The sequence below is a fragment of the Tympanuchus pallidicinctus genome, unplaced genomic scaffold, assembly GCF_026119805.1.
Source record: "Tympanuchus pallidicinctus isolate F22 unplaced genomic scaffold, pur_lepc_1.0 scaffold3, whole genome shotgun sequence".
NCBI classification, from domain to species: domain Eukaryota; kingdom Metazoa; phylum Chordata; class Aves; order Galliformes; family Phasianidae; genus Tympanuchus; species Tympanuchus pallidicinctus.
Genome location: NW_026294747.1, coordinates 17,028,517 through 17,051,364, shown reverse-complemented (window position 1 = coordinate 17,051,364; position 22,848 = coordinate 17,028,517). Strand labels below are relative to the sequence as shown.

General features: G+C 42.2%; 1 protein-coding gene across 5 annotated transcripts in view; it reads right to left on the bottom strand.

Moving 5' to 3' along the window:
• Window positions 1-22,848, bottom strand: part of ANO1 (anoctamin 1) — a 72,353-nt gene that overhangs the window by 23,102 nt on the left and 26,403 nt on the right. For 3 of the 5 annotated variants that reach the window (XM_052695222.1, XM_052695218.1, XM_052695219.1), the window contains exons 2-12: window positions 16,768-16,946; window positions 14,672-14,995; window positions 12,816-12,914; window positions 11,575-11,726; window positions 10,436-10,490; window positions 8,818-8,869; window positions 6,244-6,309; window positions 5,690-5,745; window positions 3,979-4,020; window positions 806-870; window positions 79-213 (exon numbers count right to left, since the gene is read on the bottom strand). In XM_052695222.1, coding sequence (XP_052551182.1) covers window positions 79-213; window positions 806-870; window positions 3,979-4,020; window positions 5,690-5,745; window positions 6,244-6,309; window positions 8,818-8,869; window positions 10,436-10,490; window positions 11,575-11,726; window positions 12,816-12,914; window positions 14,672-14,995; window positions 16,768-16,875 — 1,154 coding nt within the window. In that variant the 5' untranslated portion in view covers window positions 16,876-16,946. The remainder of the gene's footprint in view (window positions 1-78; window positions 214-805; window positions 871-3,978; window positions 4,021-5,689; window positions 5,746-6,243; window positions 6,310-8,817; window positions 8,870-10,435; window positions 10,491-11,574; window positions 11,727-12,815; window positions 12,915-14,671; window positions 14,996-16,767; window positions 16,947-22,848) is intronic. The other 2 variants (XM_052695220.1, XM_052695221.1) reach the window with 1 other exon arrangement.

Below are 22,848 nucleotides of genomic sequence, written 5' to 3'. Positions count from 1 at the left end.
AACATTTTATTTTGAAATTCTAATTGCCTCAAATGATAGAAACATCTGTTGCGTATTTTTTTTTTTATTTGCTTTTACCTTGGTATGTTCTCATCCACAGTTGCACAGCCATATAGGAAAACGATAATCCCTACAATGGAAGCTGGAATAAGCATTTGTGTATAAACTCCCAGCCAGGCAAAATATAGTCCAATCTTCTCTCCAAAGTATTTTCTGAAAAACATTAAAGATTTTTAAAAAGAGAGAGGAAAAAATGTTTCCTATTTCTTAAAATATAACGTGGCTAAAATTATGAATCACAGCTGGATTAAACATGGAGAAAGTAAGATCCAATGACCTGTGGGAATGTTTTCCTCAGAGGACTCTCTTTTTCATGCATGGAGTTAATCCAGTGATGCAGGCACCATGAAAGCCAGTTAGTCCAACTGAACATTTTTTTCCTGTGTTTCTGCTGTGTAAGTTGATATCTCTGGATGTTCTGAGAGCTATTCCTCTTACCAAAGCCCCTCATTTTCTGTAGCACAGTTACTCCAGAGAGTCTCTGCTCTTACCAAGAGTGAACGAAACACACAGAAAGTACTGAAAACCCACACAAACCTCCTCCCTGCCCACCCTAGCTCCCCTGCCTTCCATCGTGGTGGCTGGAGATGTATGTGCAGGGACTCCTGCTTGACAAAGAGATGCAAACATACACAGCTGCGTGTCCTTGGGAGCATTATGGGGTGGCTCCACAGGACCGAAGCACTGCAGGGCACTGGCAGGCATGGCTGCAGTGCAAGAACATGCCCTCAGGGTTGGCTCTCACCTCACCAGATCAATGGGCTGGTACTTATAGAAGACTCCATAGCTTGCCCACTCCTCACACAGGAGCTGTAAAAGAGAAAGGAAGGTGAAAGCTGAATCCCAACATGCAGGGCAGATTTCTCCTTTGCAGTGCTCATGCTTTGTGGTTTCAACACATAACTCAGATCTGCCAATATACATGGTCTGCATTAAGTATTAAAAGCAAATTTGATGATCTGGCATGCTATAATGCAGTGATGAATTCTAGTACATTAAAAGGCTCTTCAGCAATGGGATTGATGGATAACTACAGCAGAGATGGAGAGAGCAGTCCTGATTTTACGACCCGCAGAAGGAATTTAGCAATACATATAGAAAAGATGAACATGCTTTGAGTTAACAAGACAGAGAAAATAAGCATTAGTGGGTTTGTTTCCACTGCACAAATATTCAGTGTTCATCAAGAGGAGCTGTGCAGAGCTGCCTTGAAACCCACATTTAAGAGATGCTCAGCTTTAAACTACAAATATGTGATGATTTCCTCTCATCCTTTCGGTTAGGATACAGGCCAAGAAGAACAATGATCCCTATTAATGATTTATAAAATTGAATCTCTCATAAAAACAGGCTCCTCTGAGACCTTCAACTTCTCTTTTACTTTGTAAAATACATCAACAGTGCTTCTCTGATCTAATTTTTAGTTCACCTAACAGATTGAACAAGAAATCAATGTGTCTAATACACACTGGATAAAAAGAACTGTTCTCACTGGTTACCTGTACCAGCCTGCTTTTCCTGGGATGAGGGAACCAGCCTGTCTACACATGCTGCAGAATTCATTCCTTCCTTTTCAGCTTGTCTCCTTGGTTTAATCAAGTTAAAAGAGATAGGGAATACATTACTGAACAAATAACTAATATTTCAAGGAGATAATCTGTTGGCCATTTCTGAGACCACTTCCTAGGGGAGCAGCCCAAGCAGGATGCCACTGCTCAAGTCTATAAGCTCTATGCCTGTGGCAGGAGAAGCTTGGCACATGCAGCCATGCTCCTTGAAGCAAAGCAGGCCGGGCAGGTTGGGCACTCCAGCCACTGCCCACAGATTGCCCTATCTCAAGCATCACAGTGCAGAGCCAACAGGGTTTCCAGAGCAGTTAGCAATTCTCCTGCCAAATCATTGGTCAGATCTTCTAAGTCGAACTGCTCCATTGTGCTTTTGAATCACTCAAAATTACGACTTTCCTTCCATGGAAATGTGATGTCAAAAATAAAAGTGGACTATGGATTTTCCCCTCTTTCCTGAAAATAATTCATCTTTACTAGTTTCCTTACAATCATAAGGTCAGAAAGTGAAACCTGAAAGGCAGGCTTTTATTAAAGATCAGCATTCTTGCGTATGTGATTTTTCGTTCTACTGCAGGTTTCTTTCAACCATTTTTCCAAGAGTTTCAGCTCTGCTGCCTGTGCTTGGGAAACATGCAATGATTCAGACAATTCAACATTCATGTGTACCAGCTGAAACTTTTTTTTTTTTTAATTCCTTTTAATAAGATAAGTTAGTGCTGGAAATGAGATGATTCCTCAGTAAGCTAATCTGGCCAAGCCTATCAGGAAACACTAAATGAAGGAGATTTTGCATCTGTGTCATTTTTCACTTTTGTATGCTGCTTCAAACCAAGTTTGCAGTTAAAGTACAAATGAATTATCTCATTTATCTTGACATTTATCAGCTTGATATTCAAAGCGTAGCTTCAAAGACATGATTATAGAAGATCAGTGAGCTATCCCTAAATATTTACTTCATTTCTATGTCACAAATTTAATTTTGTTGTAAGAAAGGCACAGTCTGGCCTAGCACTGGATTAGATTAAAGAAAGCTTCAAGAAACCAGAAGAGATGTGCCAAAGCACACCAAGAGATTATTTGAAGAAATTAGAAGCCAAAAGCCAAGGTAAACATTTCAAAACAGACAATGAACTTGTGAAATAAGTGCATCTGTGAGGCTAGTAGTGAAGATGGTAATCCAGCTGATTTACAAAACATGGACTTTCATCCATGTTTCATCATTTTTCAGGGGTGTATTGCTCAATGATGAAATGATAAGCATGTGGTATTTTTAACACAAATCAATGGGGAGGAGAAGGGGTTGGAAATTAACAGTAGCTGTCTCCTGATGACTCATTTGCATGTTAGGCCCAGCAAACCTCTAATTTTGGACACCTATTTTCATAAGGCCAACATTAAGGGTTTGAACCCACTTCTACACCCTGAACCACGCTTTTCCTCATGGAAATGTGGCTGTGAAACAAGTTGGAAGGCAAAGGCAGGCAGTCTAGCAGCCCAAAGTAGGTGGCAATCAAATTCATTAAAACTCCTGTCATGAAGCAGAGAGTTCAGGAGCATGCCCAAGCTCTCTTTTGACACACTGATAGTGAGCTGATGTGCTCTAAAGGAGCATGGTCACCAGTGTGCAGAAATTCCACTCCAAATTTAAGAAACTTAAGACATTTCTGCAAAATGTAGGGAAATTTGCATTTTTTTATGAGAAGTATTCCCTCAGAATGGTTACTAAACATGTTTTTTTTTTCAGTATACATACACTAAAAATAATTTAAACTGCAGGCTTATGCAGAAAATGATACAGTAATCAGTACACACCCAATAGGACCACCTCTGGATGTGCTTCATATTAAAGCTTAAATGGAAATAAAAATTGAGTGTTTATGAGGAATGAGCCAGTCTCTATCCTTCTCATTAGCTGACATGCCCACTTTTTGGGCCTGATTCTAACCCCATGCTCCAGAGTAGCAGCACATTAATCCCAGAGAGTGCAATGAATTTTGCATGGTTGGCTGTGGCACAAAGCAGGGTTTGTGCTGGGTATAGATATCTGAAGATAGCTGAGCATATTCTCTCATTCAGACCTGAAGTTGCAGCACCCTAACTTTAGGTGTTGTGTCTAAATGCTCTCAGTACTAATGTGGTAAGAAGTGCACTGTTACTAATCTGGCATTTCATACATAGCCATACTGAGCTCCACATGAAGGCAAACTGAAATGTTAGAAAGTATTCACATACTTCTACTGCATGGCATTTGTGTGATATGGTGTGCGAAATCTGGGCGATGCCCAGATTCCAGCAGGTAACTTCAGGCTGGGACTTTCGTAAGTCTGTCAACCCCCTGACATCCACTTACTTTTCTGTCATTGGGTTCGACGTTTTCACCTTCATAGTCGCCCTTTAAAAGAAAGAAAACTCATGTCATTCAGTGAGTCACGCCCAGAGCTGCTATGCTTCCTGCACGCCCATGGATCCCTCTTGCTTAATGCATCAAAACCAGAAAAGCAATCTGTAAAATAATGTTGCATTTTAGGAGTTCATTTGTCATAGCACACTTTGTCTCTTGTCATCGGGCACATTAAGAAAGAGTAATGGTGTCCATCACTGGGGAAAAAGAAATGAATAAGTGATAAAGGTGGCCTAAAAATGTCAAGGGAAAGGATGCGGTATTTCCGTGGTGTTTGGGGTTCACCTCAGGCCACTTGACAGAGGAGAGAGCAGCTGAGATAGCTGATCTGTACCCAAAGTCTCCAAACATTCAGGGCTGATTAGATCTGTGGAGCTATTTTTAAGTATGATAAAGGAGTAAATGAAGACAATAAATAAATTACTTAAAACAGAGCCCATCAGCAGTTATCTAAAGAAGTGGGGCCAGTACATGCAGAGAAGTTTATTTAACTGTTCTGGATTTTTAAGTGATATCACTATAGCTTACGAGTGCCTGATGTTCACGATAAGTATCGGACAGGCAACGGGCCTGTTGTGATTGCTGTTACCCAGAGATAAAACACTGGAGACACAGCAAACAGGACAGAAAACTAAGACAGCATGCTTCATTCACACGTTCCCCATGGGGCAGCCTGCACTGGGCTTGGCAGTCTCTAGACTCTTACGCAGCCAGCCCATCATGAGCAGTATTTCTGTAATGTCCTCTTGACATCCACTAGGCCTTTTTGCAAGGCTGGCTGAGGACAAGGCTGATTGTGTTTGACAGTTTTAGCCATGCCATGAACTTCCAAGGGAAGGTATCACCAGCACCCAGCTGCTGTGTGCCTCTGCCTCACAGAATCACAGAACGGTTGGGGTCAGAGGGGTCCAACCATCTGGTCCAACCCCTGCTCCAGCAGGGATACCCTGAGCAGAGTACCCAGGACTATGTCCATGCAGTTTCTGAAGATCTCTCAGGAGAGTCTATAACCTCTCTAAGAAACGTATGCCATCACACACCCAACACAGAAGTGCTGTCTGATGGTCAGAGAGAACCTCCTGTGCTCCAGTTTGTGCCCACTGGGCAACAATGAACAGAGCCTGGCTCCATCATCTATGCACCCTTCCTTTGGGTATTTTGACACATTTATGAGATTCCCCGAGGCTCCTCTGCTCTAGGCTGAGCAGTCTTAGCTCTCTCAACCTCTTCTCAAAGGAGAGGTGCATCAGTCCCTTCGCGACTTTGACAGCCATCCATTGGGCTCTTCCCAGCACGTTTAGGTTTGACATCACTCACCTTGACAGTATGAAGATCCCCAGCTCATGCATGGGCACCACCTAAATTCCCCACTTTCCCCTAATCCTCTCTATCCCAGTGAACATTATGGCTTAGCACACTTGAACATCTCATGAAAGACATCACTTAGGATCATCAGAAGTAGGACAGAGGGGAGAAATTCATTAATAGTGGGCACAGTGATGGAAACAGCCTGCAGAAATGACTACAGTCATCACACAAGCAAGCAGGAAGTTGTATTCCCGAGCATCAATGTTTGGGATGATGCCATTAATGCATTACATATTAAAAACTGCTTGGTGTCAGACAGTAGACATGGAAAATACATTCCAAGATCACTTACATCATGCAAAGGATATGCAGCACTGTAAACTCCATTGGCAAGCAGGCTGGTTATCCCTTGAAAAATAAAGACATAACAGTTATTTACAATTTTTAGGCTAGACAGTCCCACTTCATCATGCTTCCTGGAGGTTTCCCTCAAAATAACAGCAATTTGGTCAGCTAATGATTTTTCTGCCATCTCATTCCTTTCCACGTGCTTTCATTTTTAATCATATAGGTTATTAAACATGACTCATTTTATGAAATGGAAAACTGCAGAGAGCAAGAAGAAGTCATATATATTTGAGAATCAAGAATTAGAAGCCAATGACTTGAAATTAGTCATTATAATAAATTACATTTTCTGAAAAGTCAGTTTGATTTAAGGGCAAGCCTGCAGATTTGAAAGCATGTAGCAGAAGGTTTGATCACAAAAAGAATATGGTTGCAATTGATGGTATAAAGGAACACACATACACACTCACCATACACACAGAGCTTTGAATTTAGATTTCAGATTGATTAGAGAAATTGTAGGGAAAGCCTTTGCAAAGACCTTGGCGTAATACTTACCATATTTACCACATTTTCGTCTTTTATTTAAAAGGGCAGTTTCCTTCTTTCTTCCCTCTCCTTTCCCTGTTTACACATCCGTTTATTAGTTAGATGCATGAGCCTGAAAGCACTTAATGCTTCATCTACAAAATGCATGGGGCATAAGGGGCAGGTTTTTCCCTCTCAGGTGCGGTACTGCTACCTCACCATGGCAGGAGCGCAGCAAGGCCGAACTGGGGAAGGCGTGAGCACAGGGCTGAAGGGCACATCCATTGAGGGACATGGTTTAGAATGGTCACAAGTATGGGACGATGGTTGGACTAAGTGATCTTAGTTATCTTTCCAGCCTTTATGATTTCGTAGTGCTCCCTCCCACAGGTCTCTTGGCCAAACCATGGCCCTTGAGGGCGCACACAGCCTCTCACACCCTGCTGCCATTCAGACAGCTGCTGCCAGTGATGGAGGGGTGCCCACATCTGAGCGTGCCATGTTATTCATAAAGTTATGGCTGGTGATTCAACCAACTGGTCTTGGCTGTGGAACCAGAGCTACTTTGGGTCAGTCGGTGCAAAGCCAAGCAGTTCTCTTTGTGCAAGGCTAAACAACAACAAAAAAAAACCTATGGCACTGTGGAGAATTCAAAAGAACTCAAAAATTAAAAAAAAAAAAAAAAAAAAGCAGAAAAATTACATGCTATAGCATGCTCCGGGTTGACCATCCACTCATTGCTACCTAGTGTGGGACAGCGAGTATGAACCAGGAAGCAATCACTGCAGGTTCAGGAGCTGTTTTTGATTGTTCTTAAAGTAAGAGTTTTTCAACTTCAATAATACAATAGCACTAGCTGGAGAAACTGCTCCAGGAGCATTTAGTATCCTGTAGTATCATTATTTTCCAAGTCATATTTAAAATTATGCAGTGCAATAAGTTGCCTGCAAATGTTTCCACACTTCTAGCACAACCAACTAGGGAATGGATAAATTATCCTTTTAGGGCAGTGATACAAAAGAGCTACATAATACCACATACCAGCATTTAACAGTTATGATAGGTTCACATTTTCACAAATTTGCAAAATGAATAACAAAGAGCGCAGTGTTCGCTGTGCTGCTGCCCTTTTCCAGCTGGATAAAAGTGTTGCAGCATTATCTGTGTTTACTCAAATCCATCTGCAACCTTTACTGGGTTGTAACCCAGCATTCCAGCACTGTAACACAAAGAACCCAATTGAGTTATACTGATTACATCCTCGGATGTGCGGGCCTAATGACATTTTTATTGGGTATACTTTGTGATCTTGCCAGTCTATTGAAGAAGAACAATCCAGGAATCCTAACTGTTTACCTTCCTTTAGCCTCTGCCCTATTCAGCTAATCTCTAACCAGTTTCCCATTTTTTTGATAAATAAAAAATAAAAAAATAAAAAATAATCAAGTGAGCAACCAACTCTAAGGCAAGAACTCAAACTACATGGTCCTCTCCCTTCAAGAGTGCATGTACATAACTTCCAGTAAAATGATCTGGCATCAAAGGGTCCTGAAAGTCAGAAATTAACTTGGATTTCCCATGCTACAGGGAAACAAAACTTCTGTTAATATTGGCTGAACCCCAAGAAAATTTAGTGTATACAAGGACTCCACAATTATACATTGTATGCTGTTACTTCAACAGAAAAATCCAAGCATGGTAATTGTTTCTTGTATAATTGTTCTTTATTATTTGATGGATTTCTAAGCAGCTGATGGGTCAATATTGAACAGAACTACCTGTAATTCAAGTTCCCATTGTTTTACTTAGCTGCTTGTAGGTAAATAAACGCTATAACAGACTTCAACAGTTATCAAATACCTTCTCCCACATTTTTTCCTCATCCAAATATGTTTCTATTTGTCATCTGCTAAAGCAACAGGATATGAGAGAATACAGCCTTTCATCTTACACAATTTGGTTTACCATTTTTATTTTTGATTCCTCAGATAGCTATCTACCACTTCTGCCTTACAGTGCTTGAGTTCATATTTATTCACATCAGGAATTTATTTCTTAAGAAAACCAGATTTAGGTGAAATCCTAAAAACCATTGGCTGTAGCAGCATGAACTTTACCCACACCTGCCATGAGGGCCAAGGGAAGGGCTGGCCTCAAGTTAAACTCACTTCTACTCATAACAGTGATTGGGCAGTCACCACTCCACTCAAGTCCTTGCAAAGGGAATGAAGTGGCCCACAGGTTTCAGGGCAGTTACGGAAGTGCATGGCATTGTTCTCATCCACTACCATGGGTGATAAACTGAACTGCAGAACTTTTGTCACCCCTAGCTCTAGATCACCTTCCAGCCCTGCCATAAAGGTCATAACTAACATACGAAGGGCCTACATGCTCATGCCTCATTTAGAGTTGAATTTATAGATTCACATTTGAAAAAAATTCCAAATAGCTACGGTAATTATATTTCCAAATAAAACACTTACATCCACATACATCAAATCAGAGAGCAGGACAAAAAACAAAACTTCACAGCCGGTTACAGCTTGCCATTATTTTCAGTATCTGAAAACAATATTGATCTTAAATCTCAATAAAGTTCCTTACCCATGCTATATTTTGCTTTGGTACATGTTGTTCTTTTCAGAATTTCATAAACCTGTAGAAGTAAAAAAAAGAAATGCTTACTTGGGATACTGCCAGCAAAAAGCACAGTCTTTTTGTGCACAGCTCAGATACAAGTATTGGCAGAACAAAGACACTGGTGAAGTCATTATTCGTTAATAAAAATTGTCCCGCTCAGCACATCAAAGTTTCAAGACTTCCTTACACAGTTAATAATACAAGAGAGGAAGGCTCAGCTCGCTGGCCAGTTACTACTGCTTATTTGAGGGGGACAGGATTACATTTCCCTGCTGTCAGACCTCCCCTCCTTGCTGCTCATGCTCCGCAGTGACCTGCAGACACTGCTGCCTCCAGCCTCACGAGCTTGCACACGTGTGGCAGCTATCCAAAAACAGGTAAAAGAAACAGTTTGACCCTAACCTTTCAGAGCCTGGTGTCAAAACAGACATATTCATTCTATGTTTTATTCTCACTTATTGTCAAATAACCTTTCCATACTGGTGTGGAGTCAGGATGGCAGGGGAGGTCAACCTGCATTTTTGCACATAACCATTGGCAGCTCTGCAGGGGCAAGCAGCACAGTTGCTGCCTGCCAGGTCACAAGGAACACCTGAGGCTGCCCCTCTGCCCAGCACTGCCCTTCAGCCCCCACAGGTTAAAGAGCTGTCACAGAAAGATGGCTAGTTACATAATTTGATTTTTTTTGTTTTGTATTTTAATAAGTTCAAGCTCTTCAGCTTTTTCTGTTCACCAAAGTCTCTCAGGGAGTGACTGGATTCCTGTTCATTTTGCTGTAAGTGGGAGGGTCAATATTTGCACTGTGGTTTAAAAATACATATGGGAAAGGCAGGAGAGAACTTTAAGTAACAAGAATACAAAGAGAAATGCATGCAGGATAAGATGATGCTGCACACTGCTCAATCTACCTTTTATTACCAGGTTATTTGCAGGGATTTCAAATGAAGCAACACAGAATCAGCATTACTGCTGCATGCCTGGTGTTCTTTAGGAGCCTTAGGGAAGGTAGGCAAGAAATCAGCACCATGCTTTGCAGAATTGTTGCTGCAACTGCAGCTTAGCACAGCCCTGGATGCCATGTAGGCTTTACTTTTAATATCCCTTTAATATCTGACTACAGAGGAGCACTTTGTCCCTTTTCTATTTCATGTTCTGAGTCAAAAGATATTACTCAGATGTAGTTTGTGATATCTTATTCCTGCTTTAGCCTTCACTTCTGTAAGGGAGCTGCAGAGTTGCAATAGAGTAATGTATAGTTTGGGACAGATAGGCGCAATGCAGAAATCTGTTCCCTCCTGGTGATGTGCCTATGAAGAAATCATGTTTCACTTACACCATGAACCAAAAAGAAGATCCAAATCATTGTCCAAAAGGCAGCAATCTGTTAGCATCAAACACAGTTTATTGTACAAGCTAAAGCTGGAAACATTTACTGGATAAATAATTAATGTCACAGGTGATCTCTGGCCTTAGGTACAAAGGGACAAACTTGCAATAGGCTTTGTACTAAAGCCAGCAAAGGGGCTATTAACACCAGGATGAAGGCACTATCTACCATAAATTATTTATAGACAGTACTTACTATAGTGCTTCTTGTTTTGCTGTCAAAGAAGGAATCTCTGTCAGACAAATCAAATCTGTTAAAAGATCAGAAGGAAGCCATTATGTTAAAAAAAAAAAAACACAACAAAACACAGTAATTTCCTGGTCTTGTTGACCCCTTCAGTATTTTCTTTTCTCCTGGGGTTCGCTCATAGCTAACATTAAAGGGTAGCTTGTGGAAATCTCGTTAAAAAGAAAGTCCAACTCTTGCATTTTAAAGACATGCTTTATGTATTTCTAGCATTTCCACACAAAAGAGGCTGTTGGTGCTCATCTCATTGAATTCCTGACTGCTACACGCCTTAGGTTTCTTTCTCCTAATAATCTTTATATTTGGGCTGTACCCACAAAACCTGTAAGAGCACTCTGGCTTCTCTCATTCAGCAAATGCCTAAGATGGTCTCACTGAAGACAGCCACCTCTGCAAGTATCATAAGGCATTTCCAAGCACAAGCTAAGGAGCACCTTCTGGGCTTTCTCTGAGCTATCAGTTTCCTTTGCTGCAGGAGCATCCTACATGCAGTACATATATAAATATAATAGCTGCAAGCCTAAGAACACATCAAACATCACATACATCGACTGGCCCCACTATCAGGCACGTGAATCTAATACATGGCTCCATTAGTGTCCCACATCCCTTTATTTAAAAAAAAAATTAAAATAATGTTGTATCTAGAGTGAAGAAATCCTTCCCTGGGACTGGTATTTGTTCCAGCTGGCACGCACATAAACACACTCTTCAAAGCTTTGCCTCTGGGATGCTGGCCAGGGAAGAGCAGCAGCAAAGCAATCCAAGGCAAATGAAACTCTGGCTAGGCCCCACCTTATGATTTTTTCCCTCCACCCACGTCTATAGCTACTCTTACCAGTCCACTGGCTTCGTATCACTTACAAGACAAGACCTGATTTGCAGTACACGTGAGCTGCCCATAGCACATGATTGGAACTATCTTTGTCATTATCAATCCACAACTCTGCCCATAGAATCTTACTGAGCATTTTCATTTTACACGGAAAAAGACTGTTGTAAATGACATTATAAGTTTTGTTTGACATTCATTTCCTTTTCAGCCACTACCAGAGCAGCCCAGGCCTGCTGGCACCGTGGTCACTTACAAGTGCTGCTTCTCCCTGGAGAAGGGGTAGGAAAGGCGCTTCACTGTCTGTGGTTTGTGCTCAGCCACCTTGGGCTGGATGGGCTCCGTTATCTTCTGAATTACTGAGTTGATCTTTTTCAGAAGACCATGGGTCTGATTGATTTGATACATCTGAGGGGGAAAACAAAAGAACAGTAAATCTTCATAGTTTTCTGGTTCACAGAGATGCACTCACAGGTACAATTTCCTCAGTGCAACAGGATAAAGAAGTAATGGACAGAAGTGGTCAGCTCACTCTGCAGCACCAGGGGCTTTTCTCTCAATATCCTGCAGCTTTCAGGATTTTCTCCTCTTCCACGTAATCAAAGATTATTGAAGATATTTTAATTCCCTAACATTGAAGCCACTATTCTACTGCAGTTCTCTTTTTATCTAATTACGCTTCTGACTAAAATCGGCAGTAAGTGAGGCAATAATGGGGATTGATATAAAATCCAAACCAAAGGTGTAGCTTTAGTTTTGTAATAAATGATGCTAAGCTTTGAGAGTGTCTCTTTCTCCATTACAGACTTCCCTTCGCAGTCTGGGACATGCACTTAGCATGTTTAAATATTAATCAATCTCTAAGCTACTCTCACTGAGCAGGTAGCAATCTATCATAGATGACTTAGAATTTAGCTCATGATGAAAATACACCGTCACATCTTTAATGACATTTCAAATATTCTGAGAGGTAATTTACTTTGTGGTAGAGTAGTCCCAACTCCTGCAAGAATGACTGATTATGTATGTAAGTAGCCACCTAAACCCAGTTAGACTACTGTGTGCAAAGTAGTACATTCATTTTTAAGCAGCCCAACCTTTTGGGTGAGAAAGAAACCACCAAAATGTACAACCACATTTCATTATCAACCTCCTTTAAAACACATTGGGAGGGTAAGGCACTGCATAAAATCATTCGTACTGCACACAGACAACGGCGGGAGCCACAAGTCCATGATTTCCATCACTGCTTCCACTTGTTCTTTCTGTTGTCCCAAGCAAGAAATTTTGTGATCCTCCCATTTTTCATACTAAGTGCCAGGGGGTCACCGTTCTCCTTGCCAGGCTGTGCAGGTTAGTTCACTATTTTATAAATGCTTATGGGAATAAAAGTATATTTGAAAGGTGCAATGAGCATGTGTTTAAAGAATGCCTTCCAACATGGATGGGGGAACAAAACACCAAGAAAAAAAGAAAAAACAGGAAAATTGGGCTTACTTTTTTTGTTGGCATCTTGAGCTTAAGAAACTCTGCCTCTCGACACAATACATTCCATGGCGCGTGGATTTTTACAAATCCAACCCCGTGGATCTTAGTCTTTAAAAAAAAAAAAAAAAAGCAAGAGAAAAAGTTACTGGTGAGAGGAAATTAAGCATTCTCCCCCTTGTGTTTCATTTACATTTAGAGAAATGCCCATTACAGCCAACATTATCACCTCATTTGTTTGAGCTGACCAGTTTCTAACAACAGGACAATCACTGGGTACCTCTCTGCACTGAGCTGATATAAAACGTGACTCAGAAATGCTATTGTCTTCCAGAACAATTACCATTAGGTTAAACAGATAAAAAGATAAAAACTGTTTGGGAAATAAAAGCTAATGGCTACGGACACAAATATAGGCTAAGCCAGGTAAATTTGATTCACAGGCACAGGGCCAAATGCCACGTGTTGTAAGGAGTGGAGCTGAGGGGAGTTCTTGCTGCCTCACAGGAGCTGCTCGGAACCCACAGCATGAAGGGACAGCTACCTTTCCCAGCCTGCCTTCCAGAAACCCACTGACTACCCAGAGGACATAACTAACTGCCAGCCTTCCAATCAGCCATCATTTCCAAGCCACCCTTGAATTTACTTCCTTGAAGAGCATTTTAGTGACTTAATGAACAAGTGAGCAAAACTACTCGCTACAACAACCTGACACAAAGCAATTCATATTTTCACACAGGCACAGAGAAGTGGAAGATTTCTCACACTGTACCATAAGCCTCACCTGTTATTTGTGATTTAGAGGTGGCAGGTTTATTTAACACTGATTGCTGTTCTAGGTGTTTAATGTCAACTGTTGCATCCAGTAAATAAAACCAACACAAACACTCACCCTCTGTCATGGAGATTTCAGGCATATTGGTTGGATCAGTTAATTGTAATAGCTTTCTTTGAAATTAATATGACTGTGGCTATTTCTACTAATCACACATTGGCAGTACTTCACAGACATCACTTTTCATGCAGTCTAATGGTCTTTTAATAGAGTATGCTGTTTTCAGGGTACAGGTGAAAGGCTGTAATGTTCACATCTGAGAATGGAAAGAGCAAAACTGCAACCCAGAGCCACATGCTTGAACCAGAGTATTTAGCAGAACACCTTGCACAAACACAATTCTCCAGAGGCTGCACCAAGGTACGAAAATTTTACTGTCTGCATCAGATACTCTTCATCAGAGCCAGAATTACCAGTGGACCCAACCCAAGGCATACCATCAATCCATCAACCTCTGATTGCTGTTTACAGCCAATCTAAGCCTCGCCTCTAGCTATGATAACACACCAGCAAGCTGTGTGGCAGTAAGGCACGTGCCATCATGAGTGATGGCTGAGAAGTTCGGCCTGTTGCCCTGGTGAACCTCCCCTCTGCACTGGTGAGGCCACAACTGGAGAAGAGAAGGCTGAGAGGGGATCTCATAACTGTTTATAAATATCTAAAGTGCATGAGTCAAGTCAACGTAGGTGGACTCCTTTCAGACGAGTGTAGCAATAAAACAAGGGCAAGGGGCAGAAATTGTTACACAGGAAGTTCCATGCTAACACAAGGAAGAACTTCTTTACTGTCAGAGTGATGGAGCACTGGAACAGGCTGCTCAGAGAGTGGTGGATTCTTCTTCCCTGGAGGCACTCAAGACCCACCTAGATGTCTGCCTGTGCTACCTGCTGTTGGAAACCTGCTTTAGCAGGGGGCTGGACTCAATGATCTCTAGAGGTCCCTCCCAACCCTTTTGGTTCTGCGACTCTGTGATCTCCCCAGATCTACTGCCAGCTATCCTTCTTATCATTACACATCTACAGCAGCTCCTTACATCCTCATCACGTTCCAGTTCCAGGCCAGCCTCCACCAGGTTCCCTTCGTACTCCTCCCTGCGAAACCTCTTGTCATCTTCGTGGCAGTCAGTGTGGGGCTCACTCTCACCCATCTCCATTTGCACACCCTTCCCAGGCAGTGGGTCCTGCTTGGTGCTCTTGGCACTTCCATCATTGTGCAGGGCTCTCCTGGTGAGCGTCCTCCCTGCTGAAGACTTCTTGTAGTGATAGACCAGGATGTAATCCACTTTCCTCTTGCCATCTCGGAAGTAGAGTCCATACTTGCAGTCAGCATCTGGATTTTTGGATAGGGAGTTCAACAGCTGGAAGCAGGGAGTGGGGTGTGGAGGGAAGGAGAAGAATAATTAGTGCACAGTCAAATGGGCACCAAGCAGATCATGGCCTGGTATCAAGCACTGCTTTCCAAGAGCACGCCAAGACCTAACCTCAGGCAGCAAGCCTGCAGGCGGAGACCCCACATGCTACTCACTCAAAACAATTCTGCAAGTTAACACTTGCAATTTTCCTGATAGCCAGCTGGGATTTCATTGGCCAGAAGTAAATAGATAAAATGATTGGGATTTAATCTAATTCTCAGCACACTGCTTCATAAGTCAGCTACTGGGTAGCTTTGGTTGTCTCTGCTGAGGGCTAATTGCCACTAAGATCATCTGTCCTCTTCCATCTGGGACATTTGTGTTTTGATTCTGACAGATAGATTGATATCATGTGCAAACATTTCTCGCTTCTTTTATCTGTTGCTGCTAGTTTGTATCATCTGAGAAAGAGATCAGCCCCCCTACAGACTGAAGGGAGCCAGCTGGGTGCCGAGGGCAGCCAATACTGGACTCCAGCCAGGGAAACGGGCTCCTTGCTAGCTGAGTTCAACACTCTTCTCCCCACTTATCAAATCCCAGGCTGCCTCATAACTGAGGGTGGCATGGACTTTATTTCTGCCTTGAACTAACACTGCGTAGGTTGGCTGTGCAGTGCTGCAGGACACAAGAAACAGAAGTCTCAAAACACAGCCCTATTTTCACACATTTGCCTGAAAACTGGACAGGATAACCACAGAGACATACCAAAGTACTAAAAGATATTAATTTCCTCCTTTCCTTGAACTTGTTGAAAAGTTGACCCTCTTGAGGACTGGCTGACTTTGTAGGAGAGCCTGCTGCATTCTGCATACAAAAGCCTCAACGCATTCCCTAAAGATAAGAGTATCTCTACTGAACTTTGAAAGGGATGAGCCAAAGGACTCCAAAGAAGCCTGTTGTCCTGATTTAAAGAAGTAAATAGAGTCTTTGCAGGATGTTCTTTAATACTGCAAGATTCTTGTAGGCCACCAAGGTAGAGAGGTGCATCAGCTAAGACCACGCATGGCCCTGTCCCTCTGCTTGTAGAAGAGACAAAGAAAGGGCATCTTGGTTTCAAAACATTCCTGACAAAATCATTCCACAACATTCAACTCCAGTTAAACATAAACACAATGAATCAAGCACTGCTTTTATGGTGACTCTTTCTCCAGCAAGGTCTGTCACACAGCTCACTCTACTTCCATGCCTTCACCTGAATAAACTTTCTTTTATGAGCTTATGACACAACCAGCTCCTAATCCTGTGCATTTATGTTACTAACTTCCTTTAAAACTGCTGATAAAAAGTTTTAACCAAGGCACAATTAATGACACTAGAAATCTGACAATGGGGAAAAAACCTCTGCTGTGTGTTACAAACTGTTTAACATTACCTCCACTAACAGTAGTTTTCACATGCAATTTTGGAACTTCTGCTCAGCGTGGGCAGAGATTTAAAGGTTGCCACAGCCTTACTGACAGATTACTCTGAGAATAACCAACCCCTTTTTAGGCTAGGAGTTAAAAAAAGGATCCCTTATTTCCCTTTGCCAGCCCACACACCCAAGCACCAACCCCACCAAACAAGCAGGTGCTGTGGCTGGCAGCAGCCTCCTCTGCAGCCTTGAAAGGGAAGGGGAAGACAGTCAGAGCCTCCAACGAAACGGAGCATTTAGGAATAAGGTAAGGAAAGAAGCACAGTGTGCCAGCTGCTGCATATCTGGCAAGTCCTTTACTCACTGTGCTTTCATGCTGGTCATATCCTATATCCTCAATAGCTCGGATGTTGATGATGTGGATCCCCTTCTCCTCAGCAGGCAGGCAGGAGTATTTCTTGTTCACCCTCATGCCTGTCTCGTCTGGAACGTCACTGAGGTCGTCAGGCAGAAAATCCACCCCATGAAAATCACTGTCTGCGTCTGAAAGGAAAAGGAACAACTTCATCAAGACACTTTAATCCCAACACTTGCTCCTCCCAGAGCCACCCCAGCTGAGACGTATCCTGTTCCTGCCCTCAGCTGCCAATGAGCCTCACTGCAGGGCTCCCACCCCCCCTTGCTTTGGTTTGGGAGCCCATGGCCCTGAGCTCAACCTTCTCCTTTGAGGAACGCTCCCCGACATCCCCACCATGGTGCTGTGACACCAACTAAGTGTACTTTCCCTCAGGTACACATGTACTGCATAGAATGTGATGAACTGTTCCGACTCATGTGGACTTCTGAATATCAGGTTTACTCAGTCCTGCTCTGCCAGGCACCCTCAGTGTTCCTACTTAGTATTTAACTCTATAGCGGGCTAAAGGATTTAACGTATAAATTTCACTACAAACGGAACCACCAGCTAACTCCTGAAAAACAAACTGCTGCTTGCATTTGTACATTGATACATGCATATGTACTTTTATACATGCAATTGAAGGCAAAGTTTTCCAAGATTTGATTCACTTTGACACTGAAACAAAATACTGCAGAGCAATGCCTTTTTCCAAACCCCTTGGGAGCAGGATTTGCTTGTCTAAGGAGCAAAGATAAAGCAAGAATTTTAGAATTTAGCCTTGAGAGGATACTAAATTAACTTTCCCCCAAAGACAAACAAGAAAAACATGCAGAAGAGCACATTCTAGCAGCTAGGCTGCACAAATCTGTTGCTGCAGTCTGTGCTCTGCCTCTGGAACAGGGATCAGCCAAAGCCATACACATTGTGCACAGTGCCTCTGAGCCTAAAACAGAAGTAGCCCCTTAGAGAAATTCTCACTTTCTACCTACTGACTTTAGGATGAGGTGATGAAAAACATCACATTGTAGCCGGCTATTTCTTAGCCTAAGGGAATGCTGCTCTACACCCAATACTCTGTCTGAATGTGATGGAGCTTCAGGAGTTGCATGGCAAGGAAGGCAGGGGAGTTTGCATTCCCCATCAGGTTTGTTGAAGGCATGGGATGCAGAACATCTGATAAGGTGCAGAGTAGGGATGCCACCTCATGGCTCTCGACAGGCTGAAGAAATGCAGCCTCATGAAGCTCAGGTAAGTCAAATACAAGATCTGCACCTGGACAGCAGTTAATATGGGCAACACCTGCACCACAGGATGAAGATGTGGTGCTTCTTGGGCTTATCAGTCATAAAGAGAAGATCACTGGGTAAGAAGGCCAAGTTTCTCTGGAACCATCAGTCATGCTTCTCTGGAAATAGCAATTCCCATAAGTTTATGGATCTTCATTTCAGTCTCTGTACTTAGGAAATCCGCTGTCCCAAGCAACATTCAACAAGCTCCACATTTTCCCTGTGTTGTTAAGGCATTCTTAGGAACTGCAGTGTTCAGATCTGAAGTCTAGTATCCACATCCTCCCCACTCCTGACCAATTAACACCATAACCTTTGCACAGAGCTCAGGCAGCAATTATCCTCATGTATTTCATACGCACAGCACGTAGCACTCATATCTCTGCACATACGCACTTCCATCCTTGGCTTTCCTTTACAATTCTGAAGTAGTTATCTCCTAGCTCACTCCTTTGATCTTGGGACAGGATCATCAAACTCAGTAAATCACTTGAACAACAATTTGTAATATTCAAATAATTTTTTTTATGGAGTAATATAGAAATACACACAAAAAATCAAGTGTCTAATGGGAGCAACTAGCATGATGATAACAATTCCCTACACACCTCTGCTCTGTTTTTCCCCAGCATACACCTGCACACACACAAATTCCATGAGCGCTCAAGTACTTAAACATACGTAATCAGTTGCATATTTTTTTTTTTTTCCCCATAGCTTTAAAATACATAATAATACAGCTTTTAAACACATAATAATACAGCAACTTTTGGAACTTCCAACACATAACTACGTACATTTGTATTTGGAAGAATGCCTGAAATAATTTTCTAGAAACAATAGCTTAAATGCTATAGAATCTTCTTTCCTTCCTCCTCCTCTGACACATGTAGAAAATGAAACCTAGGTACTCCACCAGATCACAAAGATCATTATGAGTTAAGTGTCGATTGCTGACTTATTGAATCTAAATATTTTTTGTACCTTGTAATGGGTCTGTGAACTGAAAAGCACTAGATTAGAAACCACAGTTAGGATGAAAAACATTTGGAATGGAAAACCACAAGCTTCAGTGAGCCCAAACAAACTCCCTGTGCTCTGCTGAGCTTCTCAACTGTATTTGTTAAGACTGCAGCGCAGAACAAGGAGACCTACTCCGGTGATTCAGTGCTATTGTGTAAGCCCAAGCAATCAGCCGTCCGCAAGCATATATTTACATTTCTGTTTACGCATCAGTAGCCTGGCAATATCTGAAAGAACAGTGCTTAAGGTAGGCAATGAATCATAAAATTTTGGTTTATTACGACTACTGGAAAAAGATGAGAAATGGTGAGAACAGCATTGATACAATCTTAATTACAAGAAGTTTGATTTCTGTGCTTGAAGGTGATGTCAGGATTTACGGCTAAGTAAAGTCATCCAAGCCACTTTGGTAATTATAAACGCACAGGGATTACCAGTAGTTCACATATGCTGATTTGGCAAAGGTCAAAGCATTCTATTACAGAACACCTTTTCATACAGGACACAATATTTTAAAACCTAAGTCTGTATTTTGAGTTAATCATATTAAATAATGACAATAATTTAATCTCAAATTAAATGTACGTTCTAAATAATATGGCAAGTTAGCAGACACAGAATGAAGAGCACAGAGCATGCTGGCAACCTAATTCAGCTACAGACACATCTTAATCTCTTTGTAGGGAGCTGAAAGAGCAGGATTATTGTGACAATTGCTGGCTTCGCTGCCTTCTAACATTGACTAACCCATTCTTTTCTATTGCTAACCAGAAAGTGCTACAGCAAAGTCCTGAAGAAGTGCTTGACATGTTTCAGTACAGCCATACGAAGAGCTGCCATCTCCCCTCCCTTTCCACAGCCAATGGTGTTCAAAACTCCATGGATTTCAGGACAGCAGAAACTCCTGATACCGTAAACTCAGACCCATCCAACACTTTTATGCATTATTAAGTATTATTATGGAATTATGGAATCACTTGAGTTTGAAGGGACCCTTGAAGGCCACCTGGTCTAACTCCCTTGCAATGAACAGGGACACCTAAATTGTACCAGCCTGACCCTGAATGTCTCCAGGGCTGGAACACCCAACACCTCTCTGGGCAATTTGTGCCAGTGCCTCACTGCCCTTATTGTAAAAAACATTCTCCCTATATCTAGTCTAAATCTCTCCTTTTTAATCTGAAACCACTCCACCTTGTTCTGTCACAAATGTCTGTCTCCTTCATTCTTATAGCCCCCTCCTTTAGATATTTTGCCATTTCTTAGCGTTTGCTATGAATTTCAGATATACACTACAGTTCCAATTAATTCTGCCCCTGAACCTCCTGTGAGTATCTCACTCTGAATAATACAGGAAACAAGATAACATTACTAAAAAATACTTGGAAACATCTGCTTCTTTGAACAACTTTCAATTGCAGCTGCAAAACATCCTCAGGCAAACTCCTCTTAACGCTAATTAACAACAAATTTTCTACCACAGAAATCTGGCACACTATGCTGCAACCTGTATGCATTTAGACAGTACCTCTTCCTTCGCCAAACTTCAGTGATCAGGTGAACAACAGCTGAAAATCTGCTCAAGACGTAGATGCATTTTGCCCACTACTGGGCCTCAATCAACTACCTTGTGAATATCATAATCTCTTATAACCACTAAATATTAAAATAAATGGAAAACCGCATTCTCACAATGTAGCTTTACAGAACCATCTGGATCTAGATCTAAAACAAGGCTGAGTACATTTAAATAACTGAACAACTATTTCACCACTCAACATGAATGCCGTAATGCAGCTGAAGTCATCTCTTATCTCCTCTTGCTTTCTTTTTTTAGGGAGTATGCTTAAGAAAGTGGCTAGAACAAGAAGTTATAAAGACATTTGAGCTAGCTATCCCAGTTTTTCTCAATAAGGAAGAAGCAGGACAGTTACAATGCTGTGTGATTTAAGATTTTCTAGTGTCCAGATTGTTATCTTTTTGCTTTATATAAGTACTCATAAGAAAATTTGAGGATCGTGCAGGATATGTTCCTTGAGCTTGAGGTTTTAAAGAGCCAGGAGCCAGAGCACCACTTCTTCCCAGCAGCCTCTGAAACACTTTTAGATCCCTTAAACTGAAGGCATTTCTTTCATCTGAATTGTGATGGAAAAGTGCTGTGCGTGGTCTCTGAAACTGATAGTGATCCCACTTTGATGGAGAGGAGAGAAAGTCACTCACACACAAATATTTTTTTTTAAAAAATAGAAATATACATACACAGATATAAGTAAGTTGCATATTTTGTTTATACTGTGCTTTTTCTGAAGAAGAAATACCAGTGTAGCAAAATATCGGGGACTTTTCTGATTGCAGGCTTTTGTGTTTTTTAAACTTCAGCAGATAGAAAGAACTTCTCAGTGTGTTTTTGCTTAATATATATTGCCCCCTAGCAGCAGAATCCTCCTTCAGCACAGCCTCATCCATTTCTTTACTTCCCTTATTGCCCATATTCAAAGCTACAGGTTAATGCTTGAGCTAGGAAAACAAACAAATAAACAAGCCCTCACAATCAACTCACCCATTACTATCTCCTCTTCTTTATCTCATACCCAATACACTGACAGGCTCACTGGTCAGATTTGGAGCCTGAAATCCCTGCTTCGTCCTCAGGAGAAATAAGGCAAGGCAAATGTCAAGGAAGCCTCAGGCGTGCCAGCCCAGCAGCACGCCTCATTGCTGACCTATGGGTCATTCCTCCTGACCCACTAAATCCTGCTGCAGGCACGCCAGCGAGGATACCCGCTGCTGGCACATGGGGAGGGCTTTTTTGGGAGGCTGACACCTGTTTACAAGGCACTGGCCAGAGCCCAACATCCCAATCAGGAACCGCTGCACTCTGCAAGGAGTGCTCGTACATGTCCTGAACTTTTGTTCTGTTCAAAGTCCAGCAGTTGAAAAGTGATTAGATCCACATCTGGGAGAATGTGATGCAAACCTCCTCGCATCTGCTGGCTGCTAGCTTTGGCCTCAGGTTGCACCACTTCAGAGCACAGGAGGCTGCCCCGGTGCCACCAACAGAGCATGCAGCGGGCTGCTGTAAGAGGCAGCCGACCTGTCCCCGAGCAAGGTGACCACTTTCAGCCGTGTCGACATCTTTCCAAGACATGACTCCCTCTTCCTTTCATCTTCTGTGACATCCTGCTCAGTGGGACACCCTGGAACTCACCCATCTCAGTGCTTCTGCATTTATTTTAGGACTTGGCCACAGCCTGGGTCTGCACAGAGCATTACCTTAATGAAGCGAATAGAGAGGAGGGCACGATCCAATTCATTAACAATAAATAAATAAATAAATCAAAGAGTGATATCAAAGAGTGATATCAAAGAGTTCCAAGGACAGCCTCCTTTCCAGAACAGAAATATTTCCAAAGCAGGGCAGTCTCCATACGGCTGAAGCCGATAACTTCATCAGCACTCCCAATCACACAGCAGAGCCCATTCAGTGCATCCAGTGTTTGGGAGCCCGAAAACCAACCCCTGTCACATGGGTGAAAGAAAGGACACTCCCGGCAGGATTATTTGAAACATGGGCTCAGGCACATTTCTCAGTACTGGATCAGCTGCGGTTCTCCAGAATGGGGTTGCAGCTTTCCCAGAAGGCTGTCACAGCTTTAAAGCTATTGATCTATTATTATCAGCAACATGTTAAAAGAAGGCTGGACAACTATGGCATCATTTTCTATTTCTGCCCTTC